Raw genomic sequence first — 13,801 nt, forward strand, 5'->3', positions numbered from 1 at the left:
TGACTGGGCGCGACGTAGCTGAAACACATTAATAAACAATTAACCACGGCACTCTGGAAAAAAGTATGAGGGTTTAGAAGTAGTTATTTAATTGTATCTGGCTTCGTATGATTAAAAGCAACACGATCATCGACCCAACGCGGTTGGGGAGAAAATCAGCGACGTAAACAGTGACGTCATGACGCAGCCGCGGCAGCACCAGTCGGGCTCTGGGCGGTCGGAACAAAAGGAGGCTGAAAAGAACCAGAAAAGCTCTAGCACGGAGCTAGAACGGGAACCGCGTTGGTGTGAAAGGGGCATAGGAGGAGATTCAGGAGATAAGGTGGGGGGTGTTATCTTGGTTAGTTATTGGCTAATGGTTACACAAGCCAAACAATTGTTATGACATCATAAAGTGGGCAAAATCTGATCAGCTGATTTTCAGACAGGTTTTTATATAAATGGATCAGGACAAAAAGAGAGAGAATCTTTTTTCCGGAAACTTTCAGAATCTCTTTACACAGAGGGGACGCATGTTGATGTGTAAAAGACATGAAAAAGTGGATTTTCCATAATAGGTGACCTTTAAAAGTTTAAAATCTATGCATTTCCAAATGTATGGGGTAAGAGTATTATGTTTTGTTTGAATGTAAGACAAACAAACCTTGTTGAGAATAGAAAGAACAGCCAAAACATCTGACTATGTTCAAGCCTTCCATTACTGCAGACCGATAAACCCAGGATGATAGAGGGAGGCTGTGCTAAATGTCTGTTCTGCTTGTTTAGCTTTGTACTGCTGTTTTGTTCCGTGTTTGTTTATACTTCATACCAAGATTTGGTCTACAGTAAATAAATCAGATTCTACAATTACAAGTGTCAAACACAAAGAAAGCATAACTCTGAACGCACCTCTGAGTAGCTCTTCATGTGCACACACAGTCCTCACGCAAACCTCTTTGTTGATGACGTACACCCGTCGCAAGCTTAATGGAAACAAAAGCAGAGGTCAACTATTACACTGGAAATATAAAAGCAACAAGAACTTGATCAGGTATTATCCATATCCTATCTAAACCATGCTGTTTTTCCAGCAATCTCACATACACCATATTGGCAAAATTACCAAATAGATCAAAGTGCACCAATCAAAAAGGTAAACAGTGACTTTTGAGCTCTCTGTTTGAAGCTGTTTTGAAAAGATTGTTTTCGGTATTTGAATGAATTTGTGATTTTTGGAGATTTCGTAGAAGTAGATTCAATAGTTTGGATTTAAGTGCTTACCTGTAGAAGCAGAGGCTGTTCAGGCACTGCTTGCATGGCTTGTGAACAGAGTAGAGTCTGGTGCAGGGATACTGCTCCTCTCTGCAGTCTGGAAATCAAACCAGCAAAATCATCATTATGTGATTTAAACTAAACAATTGATTTATCGCTCATCCTTTCTCAAGTTTTCTTACCAAGTGGGCCAGGCTCTGTGGGCTCTGTCTCCAGATCGGAGTCTGATGTTCACATGGAAAAGAGATTTGCAAATGAGTTCAAAAAACAATACAAACGCATGATATATCCTGATCCTGACAAGAGGAGGGTCAAGCAGATATAATACCTGGATGAACCACTGGCTGGAGGCGAACCTGCTGCTGGTAGGTTCCAGGAGGAGAGTCAGGATTTTCAGGGTCTGAACAAGAGAAAGAGGAATGTTTCATTTTTTAAAAACACCCATGTTTAGCTACTAGCATCAAGGAACATTCTTAAGAACATAATAATGCTTTACCTGGGAAATAATCCGGCCCATAGTCCTCTGTGAAGCCATGGAACAAGAAGAAGAAGAAGAGAAAATTGTTTAATGGCATCAACATTGTGGAACTAATTACAGGCAGTACTTCACAACAAAAAGCATTGCCCCATAACAAATAAATCACCTGCACGCCAACACTGAACAAAACAAGCCATGTGCAAGGGTGTAATGACTTCATATGCAAGATGTTTGAAAATAATAACGTGTTTACAAAAGTGCTATTTACACTGTGAGCACAGTTGCTGTGTGGGAGGTAAATAACAAAGTGATGAGGAGAGAGATCCTTGAGGCTAGGTGGACACATCAGAGGACATACAGAGATGGAGAACAGATGTGCAGAGCTGAGATTCTCTTAATGAACTCACCCAGAAAAGGAAAGGGTTCCTGGTACTGAGCCTGGGCGAGCAGCAGGGCTGTTGACATTTCACAAGAATAATCACAAAGATGGGGTGATGAGTGAAGGTCGGCATTTACTCTGAATACTGTAACTGAGCATCTTGTTTTCTCTTTTGTAGGTACACTTCTACTTTTGCTTTTAAATGTCCATGTTTGAACATTGTACTTTTTCTTATCTTCCTGCCACAAATGGCATTTTGAGTTCTTATGACATAAAACACACCCTTATTTATTTCCATATATTCAATAGAATACACCATTCTTGATCTGTTTGACTGTTGTTAGCCAATGCTTGATATTACGCTTGATATTGCGTAACACTTTGGAGCATGCACCATTTTCCTGTTCCTCCCTTCTGCAGCCACAGTGAGCCAAAGCTACATCAAGACACCAGACCATGAGTGAGTTCTGGTTTGAATTGAGCCATGGTATGTTTTAATTATTACTTTTTTAAAAACAGTTTTTTTGTTTTATGAGATTTTTTTTGTCTTTGAAGGGGTTCATATTAAAGTTGCTTTGTTAGCCCCCATAGTCATACCAGACCAAGTAATCCTGAAAAGAAACCCTGAGTGTATTGAACTGAGAAAGTGTTTTTGCTGCCAAATTGTTTTCGGTTTGATTCGATTTGTTTGTTTTTCTGTTTTCAGGATTTAAAATAATGCTGGCCCCAATTTTTGAAGTGTGTTGAATGTGCCAAGGACGAACACTTAAAATGTTGCACAGGATCTGACTCACAAGGCGGATACACACATTACTTTACTTTGCTAACATTGGTGGACTTTTAGTTTCTTATGAATTCAACTTTTTATTTCCAAGAGTATGTTTAATTTCTGCTTTCAAAGGTAGCATAGTCTTGCAATAGAGCAAAGCATTACTATTTTCTTTAACTATTTAAGATTGCTTTTAAATTACATTACCTTATGAGAAAGAATGTAAGACAGAGCAAAGCTAGTTATTTCCCCCGTTCACAGTCTTTATGCTAAGCTAAACTAACGGGTAGCTGTTGCTTCAAATATATTCAGCTGTATCAATCTTCTCATCTAACAATTAGCAGAATATTTAATACAAATATTTATTATAATGAATATCCTTTAACTGTAATGGTTGCACCGTTTAGTAATGAATATGAGTTATAATAAGTGATATAGGTCTTCAGGGGCTTCAGTGGTCGGTTGGTGCAGTTACCTGGCATGCAGATGAGTAGGAGGACTCTCATGGTCACTCTGGGAGGTAGACTGACTTTAACCCTGAGGGGGAGATAAGGAGAGAGTTAATAATCAAAACAGAGCAACACAAGGGGAATAAAGAGCTCAGGGCTGGATATTCCTGAACTCTCTCCTCCCCTCTTTTTCCTTGCCCTCCGTAACCTTTCCAACCCCCCACTGTTCTCCCCTCTCTCTGCCCTCCTTCCTCCCCCTCTCACCCTCCACTGGCCCCAAACAGCCACGGCAAGAAAAAGAGGGGGAAAAAAGTCTGACAGCAAGAATGTGGCACGTCTGTCTTCCTAGGAACAATCTCTCTGTTTTCCCACTTTTCCTCACTGCAGCAGACAGTCTTGGGGCTGCATTCCAGGAAAGGAAACAGAGGACCCCTCAACCCCACCCCTCTCCCTGAGTTTTCTTCCTCCCTCCCTCCCTCTCTCTGTCTGTCTCCACATCCTTCATTTCCCTTCTGTCACCCTCACTGGTCATTTCCTCGAACCCCCTCCTCCTTTTGCCCCTTTTCTTTCTTCTTCACTCCACAGAGCAAAAGCCTCTCATGTTGAGTGGAAATGACATGTGGACAGAAAAACATGAACAATGACAGCTTCAGGACATCAAAGACATCACTGATAATCCCCCTTTAAGTTAAATTGTCAATGACACTTCGGAAAATGTTGCATGCAGCAAAATCCATTACCTTAACTTCTTCTAACACTCACTAAACTTTTCCACTTTGTGGAAAGTATGAATGCTTCTACTTTGCTGCAGCACAGCAGGCTGTTTCTCACACACACACACACACACACACACACACACACACACACACACACACACACACACACACACCAGTTTCTGCTTTTTACACCCTTCCCTGTGGACTTTTTCTCTCCCTGTGACTGCATGCAGATTTCTATTTTTGTAAGGCCACACTGGATACAAAACGTGATTAAAAACAGTTTGCACAATTTCTCCATGTGCAACAGTAAAGCTGTGTGTTTGTGTAGCAGACTCACACACACACACACACACACACACACACACATTCTTCTTGTGCATCACAGTGGCTATCGGAAACCATATGTTTTCACAGCACACATCTGGGAGCGATTAACCCCCCCTCTCCCCATTTAGTCCTTCCCTTTCCAGCTAAAGACCCCTTTCCCCCCACCCACAAGCACACACTCTCTCACACACTCACACACGCACATTAGTTAGAGTTCCTGAGGACAGCAACATGAGATGCAATGCTGTCATTTTGCTTACTTTAGTTTTTAGGCCACTATGACATGTAACAATAAAATACACACATCTAAATCATGCCCTCATCGACCCCAGCCTCTGGAAGCAACTGGGGTGTGTGTGTGTGTGTGTGTGTGTGTGTGTGTGTGTGTGTGTGTGTGTGTGTGTGTGTGTGTGTGTGTGTGTGTGTGTGTGTGTGTGTGTGTGTGTGTGTGTGTGTTTTCCCTCTTGGCACCCTCTCTTTCCATTGTAGTACCATTCCTGCAGGCTGAGCTGTGAAGTCCCTCCTCCTGCTCCTCTCCAGTGAAAACACAGCACCACATGTCAGCTCTCAACAGCCATTACATACACGCAAATTATCCCACAATTATTCGGTACACATTACGCACACTGCTAAACGCTTTGGATGCTTTAATGTCCTTGGAACGTGGACTGGGCTGCATGCAATCTGTGCGCCATCACCTCACAGCTCCTGATTTTTTTCTTCCATAATAATGAGCATAAATGCAACTCAACTTAAGTCTTCTGAAGTATCAGAACCGAAACATGCACAACATAAAACATATTTAAAAAACATATAAAGTAGATTCAACGCTACTACAATTATTTTTCAGTTTCTTACCCAACTTTGCTTCAGTTTGCTCCGACTATCCTCAGCTCTCATGCGTCCTGTGAGTGCAGGAGGACTCGCCACATTGTACCACCCCGCATCTGGAGTCTCCTCCCCGTCCCAGCTCCAGCCCCCGGTCCCAGCACCGACCCCGCAGCCCCAGCAGGCTGACCCGGGACCAGCCGCCGGTCAGGAGCTGAGACCAGACTTACATCTTTACAAAACTCATCTTAATTGTTTTATTTATTAATTGTAAGTATTTTCTTTGTTAGAAGTTCTTACTGTGATCTGTAGGCTACATATTCTAAATAAAGCAGGAAATCACAATTGCAAACACATTCTAATCTCTGAGAAATCGACTGCTTCCATGAATTATTATTTTTAACTTTGCATGCATTTTTTTCCTACTGTTTGAACTGCATTACCAAAACACACACGCTTTCAGTAGTTACATATTTGTATTATTTGTATAGTTTGAAGAACAGTTGACTCGTAGAAAGATGTTTGGTTTATTATTGCTTGCTTGTATGTATACACCTATTTTCACTTTATTACTGAAGTATATGTTTTTGTTCCTAGATTATTTTAGTAAACTTATTTTTACATTGACAGCGATGCAAAAGTTCAATAAAGGCATTTCTGGTCCTTAATAAAATAGAGATGCATTTTCCAAATAGGAGAGATAGATACAAGCGTCCTAACTTTTCTAACTAACAAATACTCAATTGTAGCTTTTCATAAATTTGTCTAAGTGTTTATGTCTAGTCCCATCTAGGCTGTGCTGCTCTTTAACAAGTTATTCACTTCAGGTTTGAGCAGATGAATTGCCCGAGTGGCACCAACATCTACAGGATACATATTTTTTCACATTTTCCTTAAACTAAGCTCAATAGTACGAGTGATGAAGCTGATGTTGTAACTCGTTTGAGGCTCTGCACAATAGTGGCATCTAGAGGACACTAACCAATTTAACAAAAGAAACAAAGAAAACAGTTGCAGGCATTCAAACCGTTTAATTTCCATCAAAAAAGGACTGTTGTTGGTATGTTGGAAGATCTGAGGCAACATGATATACTATATGCCTCTGAAGTGCTGCTAAGCTGAAAAGCAAGCAAAAAAATGTTTGTGCAGCAGCGGGTCGCCCAAATGCACAAACACACATACAGTAGCGTTGAAGATATAAATACCTCTATTATGGTACATGTAAGACTCAGACACACACTCTCTCGTGCATTCATACTGTATATGTGCGTTTCATTACCACCAAGTCCTCCAACCACACACACACACACACCATTAGAGCAGAGTGCAGTCTGTGGAGTGTGGTGGTGGAGCAAATTGGTGTACTGGCCCTTCAGACCTCAAAAAAGCATTTTTAAAAATTAAAATCAGTATATAATGTTATCATGGAGGGAAAGATTACAAGAGGAGAACTGAGGTTTCAGACAGCGACCGCCTTCTTCTCCTTGTATGTGGCCATCATCTTCTTGATCTCAGCTATCGCTTTTCCTGGGTTCAGACCCTAGAATAAAGAGACAGACGAGGCAAAAGCAGTGAGAACCAGCACCTCCAGCACGTTATATGTATTGAGGTTTTGTTGATTTTGTTTAACAAAACTAGTAAAAAATATGTTCATAAGCTATTTATTTTTTACAATGACAAAGAATGGATGGCCCACATGTAATTAAACAAAACTGGGAATCAAATAACATGCAATACTGCTGACGAAAAATGTATTTAAAAAAAATGACAATGTTAATCTTTAACAAACTACACAATCTCTCTTTATTTTAAACAAAGAACAGCAGACAACCTTTTAAATAAATGTTTTCTTTTCTTTCAATGTAACACTTTTCTGTTTCGGACTCCACTGATATCGTGGCTAAACTAGAATGACTGCAATGGTAAATATAATCTGGTGACCTAAAACACTAAAATACCAGTCCTAGTGATTAAAGGGCAGGAGAAATAAGCTGTGTTATGCTGTGTGGCTGTGGAGATGCACAGCAGGTTACCTTGGGGCAGGTCTTGGTGCAGTTCATGATGGTGTGGCAGCGGTAGAGGGAGAAAGGATCCTGCAGCTTGGCCAGACGTTCCTCTGTGAACTCGTCTCGGGAGTCGATCATCCAACGGTACGCCTGAGAGACAACACAAACCCCAGACCCATGAGCTCTTCATTCGTTGTATTTTTTTTAAATGCAAATTCAGAATAAAAGCCATTGGCGGGGAAATGTGTGTGCTCGGACACACACCTGCATGAGCACAGCGGGGCCGAGGTATTTGTCTCCGTTCCACCAGTAGCTGGGGCAGCTGGTGCTGCAGCAGGCGCACAGGATACACTCGTACAGCCCGTCCTACGCAGGGGAAGAAGGGGTGATATTTATTTTCATGGGACTGTAAAAACTGCTATGTGTTACTAAAAATCAAACCCAGCGGTGTACCAGTTTCTGTCTGTCCTCCACGGTCTGCAGGTACTGCTCCTTCCCTTCGTTGGCCTCATCCTTCTTCTTCAGGTAGGGCTCGATGGACTTGTACTGGGCGTAGAAGTTACTCATGTCCTGCAGCGACACAGTTGGCATACACGTCAGAAGGGAACTTTATGTAAACATGGCTTCAGCAAAAGCAATGAAGAAAAGCCGAGGATGTTTAAGTGTGAAAAAAGCGCCTCTGAAACTTTTGCTTGGTTAACTCAGCGCCAGGAATATATGTATTTGTATTGAGAGTGTCATTTTAGAGTCTATAAATCAAAAAACATTATTTCAATCTAGGCTAGATATATACAGCAAATGAACCATGCACATATATCCTCTGAATAAATTCAAATAATGATAGAATGAAAAGTCTGTTCATTTAGTAATGTTAAGGTTGAGTAAAACATTGATTGAGGCAACATTGTTGGATACAGAAATAAAAACTGACAGGGCCTGTTGTCAGTGGACTCAGTGATGGTGGACAAATACTCACAGGTACGAGGTCCTTCACCACATACATGTGTGGCAGAGGGTAAATCTTAGAGGGCTTGCTGGTGTTGGTGTCAATCTTGTTGAGACAGGCAAGTGTGTTTCCTCCATTAATGTTCATTGCACAGGATCCACAAATACCTGCATTGAAAATTAATAATTAATAAAAATGTATATAATTTCTGAGACAGGAAAATGTGAAGACAAATGTTGTTTTGTATCACAAAAGTGGGCATATGCATTTTTTATTTAAGAGTAATAACATTAAAAAGGAGTCATGAAGACTGTAACTCTCTGTTAAAAGGCTAATGCTTCAGTACATTGGTTTACCCTTGCCTCCATGTTACTCACCTTCTCTGCAGGAGCGGCGGAAGGTCAGGGTCGGGTCCATTTCATTTTTTATCTTGATCAGGGCGTCAAGAACCATCGGGCCACATCTACATGAAGAAGAACAAAACCAGGCGGTAAATCCAGAATGTCAAGACATGAGTGTAACATTTCTCTGATGTGCTTGACTTGTTCAACAAGAAATGCAGATTAGTATGGATTCAAGCATTTTTGGATTTGGACTTTATTGGCTGCAGTGTCATGTTGACAGAGGTAAGATGAGAGTTTCTGCAGGTGATTAGAGAACACATGAGGGAGAGGATGGGAAACATGTCAGACTCTTGTATCCACTTAGGTTAATTTTACCTGAAGGCTGTTCTCAATTAAATAAACATGCCCTCTGTTTACACGAGATTGAGAACTGCATTGAACTAAACTAAGAGATGCAAATGAACATAATCAGCTCATAGCAGTGCCTTTTAAAAAGAGTCATATTCTTCAGTTTCAAAGGATAAGCAGAGATTTTTTTTTGAGAGTCTAGATAATAACATATTCAGCTACACTTCGGCCATTATTTGAGGATATCAGGAGACCTTGTCTTGCGTATCTCAGTAATTTATGATCGAAAAACACAGGTAGACACACTTCCTCGTGGCAGAGGGAGGAGCAGTAGCACGTACGTGTTGAGGTCGATGTCGTAGGTCTGCATGCGGGGTTTGTCCCCTGGAGTGTCGGGGTCCCATCTGTAAATCTGGAACTTCTTTATTCTGGGCTCAGCTACTGGAGCCGCCGCTGTCTGGGCATACCGCACCGCCTGAGGCCAGGGAGGGGAGAAACACAAGATTATTTTTGACACTCTACAAAACACTTTGGCGAAAATGCTTTACAGTAAGAAACAGAATATAAAAGTGCACTGTGCTTCACAAGTTTTTTTCAATATCAGTGGACCTTCAGCGTTAACAACTTAACATTAACCTAAAGCACTGAGTCATAAGTGAAGTATTTCTCTTAAGTTAAAGCAGAATAACTACAAAACAAACAAATAATAATGTATTGATAATATCCATCATTCGTGATCCTAAAACATAAAGCACGACATGGTTAAAGATACATTACTCAATGTTTTCACGTTACTATAATTAGCTTATCAGTGTTTACATGTTTGTTTTGCTCATTTCCTGTCACGTTGCCTGTTTACGTGGACATTATTCGTTTACATTTAAAGATGAACAAAAACCAGTCGATAAAGAAGAAATGTACAGGTTATAAGTGATTGTTGGTCAGTCTAAAGTCAGGTAACAATGAGGGTTAGCTAACTAGTAGCTGACTACGTAACAGGATCTTCAGAGCATAGACGGAGCCCTTCGCTGTCAACAGGGAGAGCGTTGTTGCTACGATGTGACGATAGCATGAGCAACGCGATGACATAAGCTCTTATTGTCATTAACGGTTAGTTGAGACGGTTTATTTATTATAATGTTTAATGTCCACTTACCACCAGTCCTGCGGGCGAGCGGAACGACAAAACCCCACAGCGGCTCAAGGACGAGAGGCAAGCAGCCGACATTTTGGATATTCTCTGACCTCCACGGTTATGGCTAGAAAGGATCCGTCTAGTGTAAAACTCTCGCGATAGTTTGCAAGTCACGTGGCTGAATGTTTACGTTTGGCAGGCAGCCTTTTAGTTACGATCGTTAACATCAGTGGGCAAATGATGGTGAGAAGCTAAACCATCTATTAATTATGTCAATGACAGGGAGTGTGATTGTTGAAATAGGGTGTTAGCGGTCTTGCTGTTCAAAGAAGAATGACAACACTGTAGATCACCAACACTATGGTTTATTTTTTATTCACAGGCAAGTCAACGTTGTCGCAGTAAAAGTCCCAAGATAGCTCCTGGTGCAATACAATGTTCCCTTTCAGTGTTTTACTATTATGTCTGATGTTTCTCTATTAATATTACTGCTGCATTAATGTGTATGTTGCATGTTACTGCTGTAGGTGTGTTTCCGAGCCGCTCCAACGAGAGTTACAACGAGAACGTGACGTCATATTTACACAAGACGGATCCTTTCTAGCCATAACCGACCTTCCACCGCCTGCTATCCCAGCATACACCACGGCTGCGTCATAGCCCTTGTTGGAGCGAATGTTTTGCTGACCCTCGTCTACCGGGCACACAAGAACCTAGTATCCATAAAATGTATTACTAAAAACATAAATTGATGGGAGCACAGTCTCACAGTTGTAATAGCTATTTTGTTTTGATTTCGCAAGTTATATTCTGATGGATTATAAACACTAATTTTCAAAAAATGTTGAGCCCATTTAAACCAATTATATTATTTAAAATAAATCTAGAAATATCATAGTCAGCAGTAGACGGGCGGAGCTTCGGCAGAGGACACCTTCCGAGACGACCAGTCTTATAAATCAAACGAACCCTGTGCGCTTGTGTCAGTTGTCGCACGGCGTGTTGGACTCACATAACAGTGAGTCTCTTTACAGTAAAGCTGTGCTAAGGTCACTTCAGTGTTTATATTCTGTTAACAAGAAAACCGTGGTGAAGTAGTACGCTTGAAGATGGTGTTCCTGTCGCTGTCTTGCTGGATCCGAAGCCGTGGACCGGACAGATACTGGAAAGTTCAAGAAATAGTCAAAAATGCAAAGGTAAGGCCACGACTATTTTCTGGAAGAGAATATGGCTTAGAGCTGTTCTGTGAACATGTTGTGCTTTTTATAATATTGTAATCTTTGTGAAAGTTACATTTGAAACCTTGTTCAAACCAGACCTTCAGTAAAAGTAATTTGCAATGTTAGTCCTGCTGTGTACAGATGAGCCATGCTGTTTAAGTCGGTTGTAAATATGCCTCATCATTTTTAATGCAATAAATGTAGCATACATAATTATGCATATTTGGTTTAAGTCATCCCTTCTGTCGCTTCCTCCTCCAGCACTTCAGAGGCAGGAAGAACCGCTGCTACAAGCTGGCAGTGAAGGCGGTCAGGAGGGCTTTCGTCTACGCCACCAAAGGTCGGAGGCTCAAGAAACGCTACATGAGGACGGTGAGACAAGAAATACTCAAATACAAATGTCCTCCAACGACCTGATGACAAACACATGGCACTGCACACAGGCTTCACTCTGAGATTTAAAATGTATGAAATAAAATAGTAAATAAATAGATGAGTATGTAATAGAGTATGTAACAGAGGGTAATGTCAGGTTATTTATAGGAAAACAATAAAAAATACTTACAATGCAACAATTTTAGTTGTCATCAAAAATGATTTTAAAAGGTAAATAGACGATACATATAATAATTAAATATATAAACAAATACAACTTGCACAAGGGCTAATATTGTCAATAATTTGCTAATTTGTAATATTAGCAGATTAAATCATGACTTGTACACCAAAGATTAACGAGATTTACAATGCAAGTGTAAGCTTTTTTTTTTCAAGCAGTAGCAAATTGATTGAATCACAAACCGGAATGAAAACAATTGTAAACATTTGCATAATTTTAAACAGAACCCAATTGATTGGTCCCATTGTGACTGTTGTCAATAATTTCCATCAACATCATTAATTGTATTTTTTGTGCTCTTTATTTCTTCAGCTCTGGATCTCACGCATTGCAGCAGCATCACGTGAGCACGGCATGAAGTATCCCGTCTTAATGCACAACCTCACCAAGGTAGGCTGTGCTGAATTTCCCAGCGGTGCAACCATCATCTCTGTTTTCCAGGCTGTTTATTCACTCTGTCTGTGTGACATATTTTTTCTTGTCCTTCATACAGTCAAGTGTTCAGCTAAACCGACGTGTGATCAGCGACCTGGCCATCACAGAACCTCGGTCCTTCCTCTCACTTGCAAAAGTGGCGCGGGCTCGACAACAGGAAGGCTTCCGGGCAGCGTTGGGTGACGGCAAGGAGCCCGTGGGTGTCTTCTCCCGTGTTGTTTTGCTACAGTAAAATGACTTGCTTCAGTTACAGATTTTTTATGTTATGTGGTTTAAAGAACAGTGGCAGTGGACTATAAAGATGTTCATTCAACAATTAGTCAGGCACCCTATCCCTTACTTTCTTTAAAGTTGTTGCTTTGTCTTAGTATGTTTGGTCACTTGAGTGCTGCTTGGATGACGTGTATCTGTATCTGTATGGCAACCCAGTTAGCATCACCTTGGTTTTCAGGACAACAAGCCAGTGGGATTATTCTTTGACCACAAACTATAGACTGCAAAACAACGAAACCATAAGTGCAAAATTCGGGACCGATGTCTGGGATTAAGGTCCAAATCCTGCAACTCTAGTTACCAGGGCTGAGTACAACAACCCACATAAATGTTCACATCTCATTACCAGAGTCAAGTCATCATTCAGTACGTGGGTGAAAATGACTGATCAGAGAGCAGACAATGATGCACCTGTCTCTGTCTGCTTCAGGTGTAAATACGTTGACATGTTAAGCAATGAGTAATGTCCCTCAAGTAAAAGAGATACAATATATTGCTCTTGGACATTCTAGCGTCTCTACGAATGACTGACCTTGAAGGTTCCTCTGCGTGCTATGCTCATCTTCACCCATTCTGCTTTGTTGTGCTACAATGAAAACAGGTTTGACAAATGCAAATGCTTTTTCCTTTTAAGTCCCTTTCTGATAATTCCAGCAATTGGCAACTCCTGAATACTTTTCTAAATTCTTTAAAAAGTGACCCATCTGAAGTTAAGAGAGTTTACAGTAGATTGAAGAATATTTTTGAATTTGTGCATTCTTGTATCATAACAAAGATCTTGTTATAGTCCAAGATGGCAGCTGCGATTAAACTGCAAAGTAATTGTTTGTTCACTTTCTGTCCGCTTTGATTCTGCCACTGTTCTAACCCAGTATCATGATTATCAATTTCCACAAGCCTCCTTTGCATAGTTTTTGTTAAGTTATGATTTGATGATGATTGTGAGTTTTTGGAAGAAGAGTGGCCTCAAGTTTTTGTTGATGACTTTTGTCTCTGTAAATATATATGTTGCCATTTATTTTGGCAAGGTAGTCCTCTAAATGTTTATTCATTAAACATTTTTGATATATACGTTGTATTCCTGTCTTCTATTTAAACAAGTTAAATATGTGATTATCAGATATATCTTCATTAGATTAGACATTTCTAGCTTTAATTTTGTATGCTTTGTGCTTTAAGTGTTCTTCTGTGAAAGCCGTGATTTTACACTATGCCCAATTTTGTGTCTTGAGCAGACAACGTGTTGATACAATTATCTTTATTCAATAAACTCAG

General features: G+C 40.5%; 3 protein-coding genes across 3 annotated transcripts in view; 1 reads left to right on the forward strand and 2 right to left on the reverse strand.

The window, feature by feature from the left end:
- mfap2 (microfibril associated protein 2) overlaps nucleotides 1-5,326 on the reverse strand; it is a 7,378-nt gene extending 2,052 nt beyond the window's left edge. Inside the window, exons 1-8 of the mRNA XM_010775293.1 lie at nucleotides 5,231-5,326; nucleotides 3,353-3,414; nucleotides 2,137-2,184; nucleotides 1,748-1,774; nucleotides 1,580-1,651; nucleotides 1,434-1,475; nucleotides 1,261-1,348; nucleotides 889-962 (exon numbers count right to left, since the gene is read on the reverse strand). Of these exons, the coding sequence (XP_010773595.1) occupies nucleotides 889-962; nucleotides 1,261-1,348; nucleotides 1,434-1,475; nucleotides 1,580-1,651; nucleotides 1,748-1,774; nucleotides 2,137-2,184; nucleotides 3,353-3,383 (382 nt within the window). The 5' untranslated portion in view covers nucleotides 3,384-3,414; nucleotides 5,231-5,326. The remainder of the gene's footprint in view (nucleotides 1-888; nucleotides 963-1,260; nucleotides 1,349-1,433; nucleotides 1,476-1,579; nucleotides 1,652-1,747; nucleotides 1,775-2,136; nucleotides 2,185-3,352; nucleotides 3,415-5,230) is intronic.
- Nucleotides 5,327-6,216: 890 nt separating this feature from the next.
- sdhb (succinate dehydrogenase complex, subunit B, iron sulfur (Ip)) lies at nucleotides 6,217-10,112 on the reverse strand. The gene is made up of 8 exons (XM_010775294.1): nucleotides 10,001-10,112; nucleotides 9,186-9,319; nucleotides 8,530-8,615; nucleotides 8,183-8,319; nucleotides 7,660-7,776; nucleotides 7,471-7,572; nucleotides 7,234-7,356; nucleotides 6,217-6,740 (listed from the first exon to the last, which is right to left on the reverse strand). The coding sequence occupies exons 1-8, from the start codon at nucleotides 10,070-10,072 to the stop codon at nucleotides 6,660-6,662; spliced, it is 852 nt and encodes a 283-aa protein (XP_010773596.1). The 5' UTR covers nucleotides 10,073-10,112; the 3' UTR covers nucleotides 6,217-6,659.
- A 785-nt stretch (nucleotides 10,113-10,897) lies between these two features.
- On the forward strand, nucleotides 10,898-13,597 carry mrpl20 (mitochondrial ribosomal protein L20). Its single transcript, XM_010775295.1, has 4 exons — nucleotides 10,898-11,175; nucleotides 11,461-11,571; nucleotides 12,131-12,208; nucleotides 12,312-13,597. Exons 1-4 carry the CDS (start codon nucleotides 11,089-11,091, stop codon nucleotides 12,483-12,485), a joined length of 450 nt encoding a protein of 149 aa, XP_010773597.1. The 5' UTR covers nucleotides 10,898-11,088; the 3' UTR covers nucleotides 12,486-13,597.
- Nucleotides 13,598-13,801: the final 204 nt, after the last annotated feature.

Source organism: Notothenia coriiceps, unplaced genomic scaffold (assembly GCF_000735185.1).
Source record: "Notothenia coriiceps isolate Sejong01 unplaced genomic scaffold, NC01 NC01_scaffold00015623, whole genome shotgun sequence".
NCBI classification, from domain to species: Eukaryota; Metazoa; Chordata; class Actinopteri; order Perciformes; family Nototheniidae; genus Notothenia; species Notothenia coriiceps.

Excerpts from the sequence above, each read along its gene's own strand:
- sdhb (XM_010775294.1), bottom strand. The coding sequence starts at position 10,072 with ATGTCGGCTGCTTGCCTCTCGTCCTTGAGCCGCTGTGGGGTTTTGTCG. Across the intron at positions 9,320-10,000 it reads GCTCGCCCGCAGGACTGGTG|GCGGTGCGGTATGCCCAGAC; the intron begins GTAAGTGGACAT and ends CCCTGGCCTCAG. Across the intron at positions 8,320-8,529 it reads CCGCCGCTCCTGCAGAGAAG|GTATTTGTGGATCCTGTGCA; the intron begins GTGAGTAACATG and ends TTTTCAATGCAG.
- mrpl20 (XM_010775295.1), top strand. The coding sequence starts at position 11,089 with ATGGTGTTCCTGTCGCTGTCTTGCTGGATCCGAAGCCGTGGACCGGAC. Across the intron at positions 11,176-11,460 it reads AAATAGTCAAAAATGCAAAG|CACTTCAGAGGCAGGAAGAA; the intron begins GTAAGGCCACGA and ends TTCCTCCTCCAG. Across the intron at positions 12,209-12,311 it reads TAATGCACAACCTCACCAAG|TCAAGTGTTCAGCTAAACCG; the intron begins GTAGGCTGTGCT and ends TCCTTCATACAG.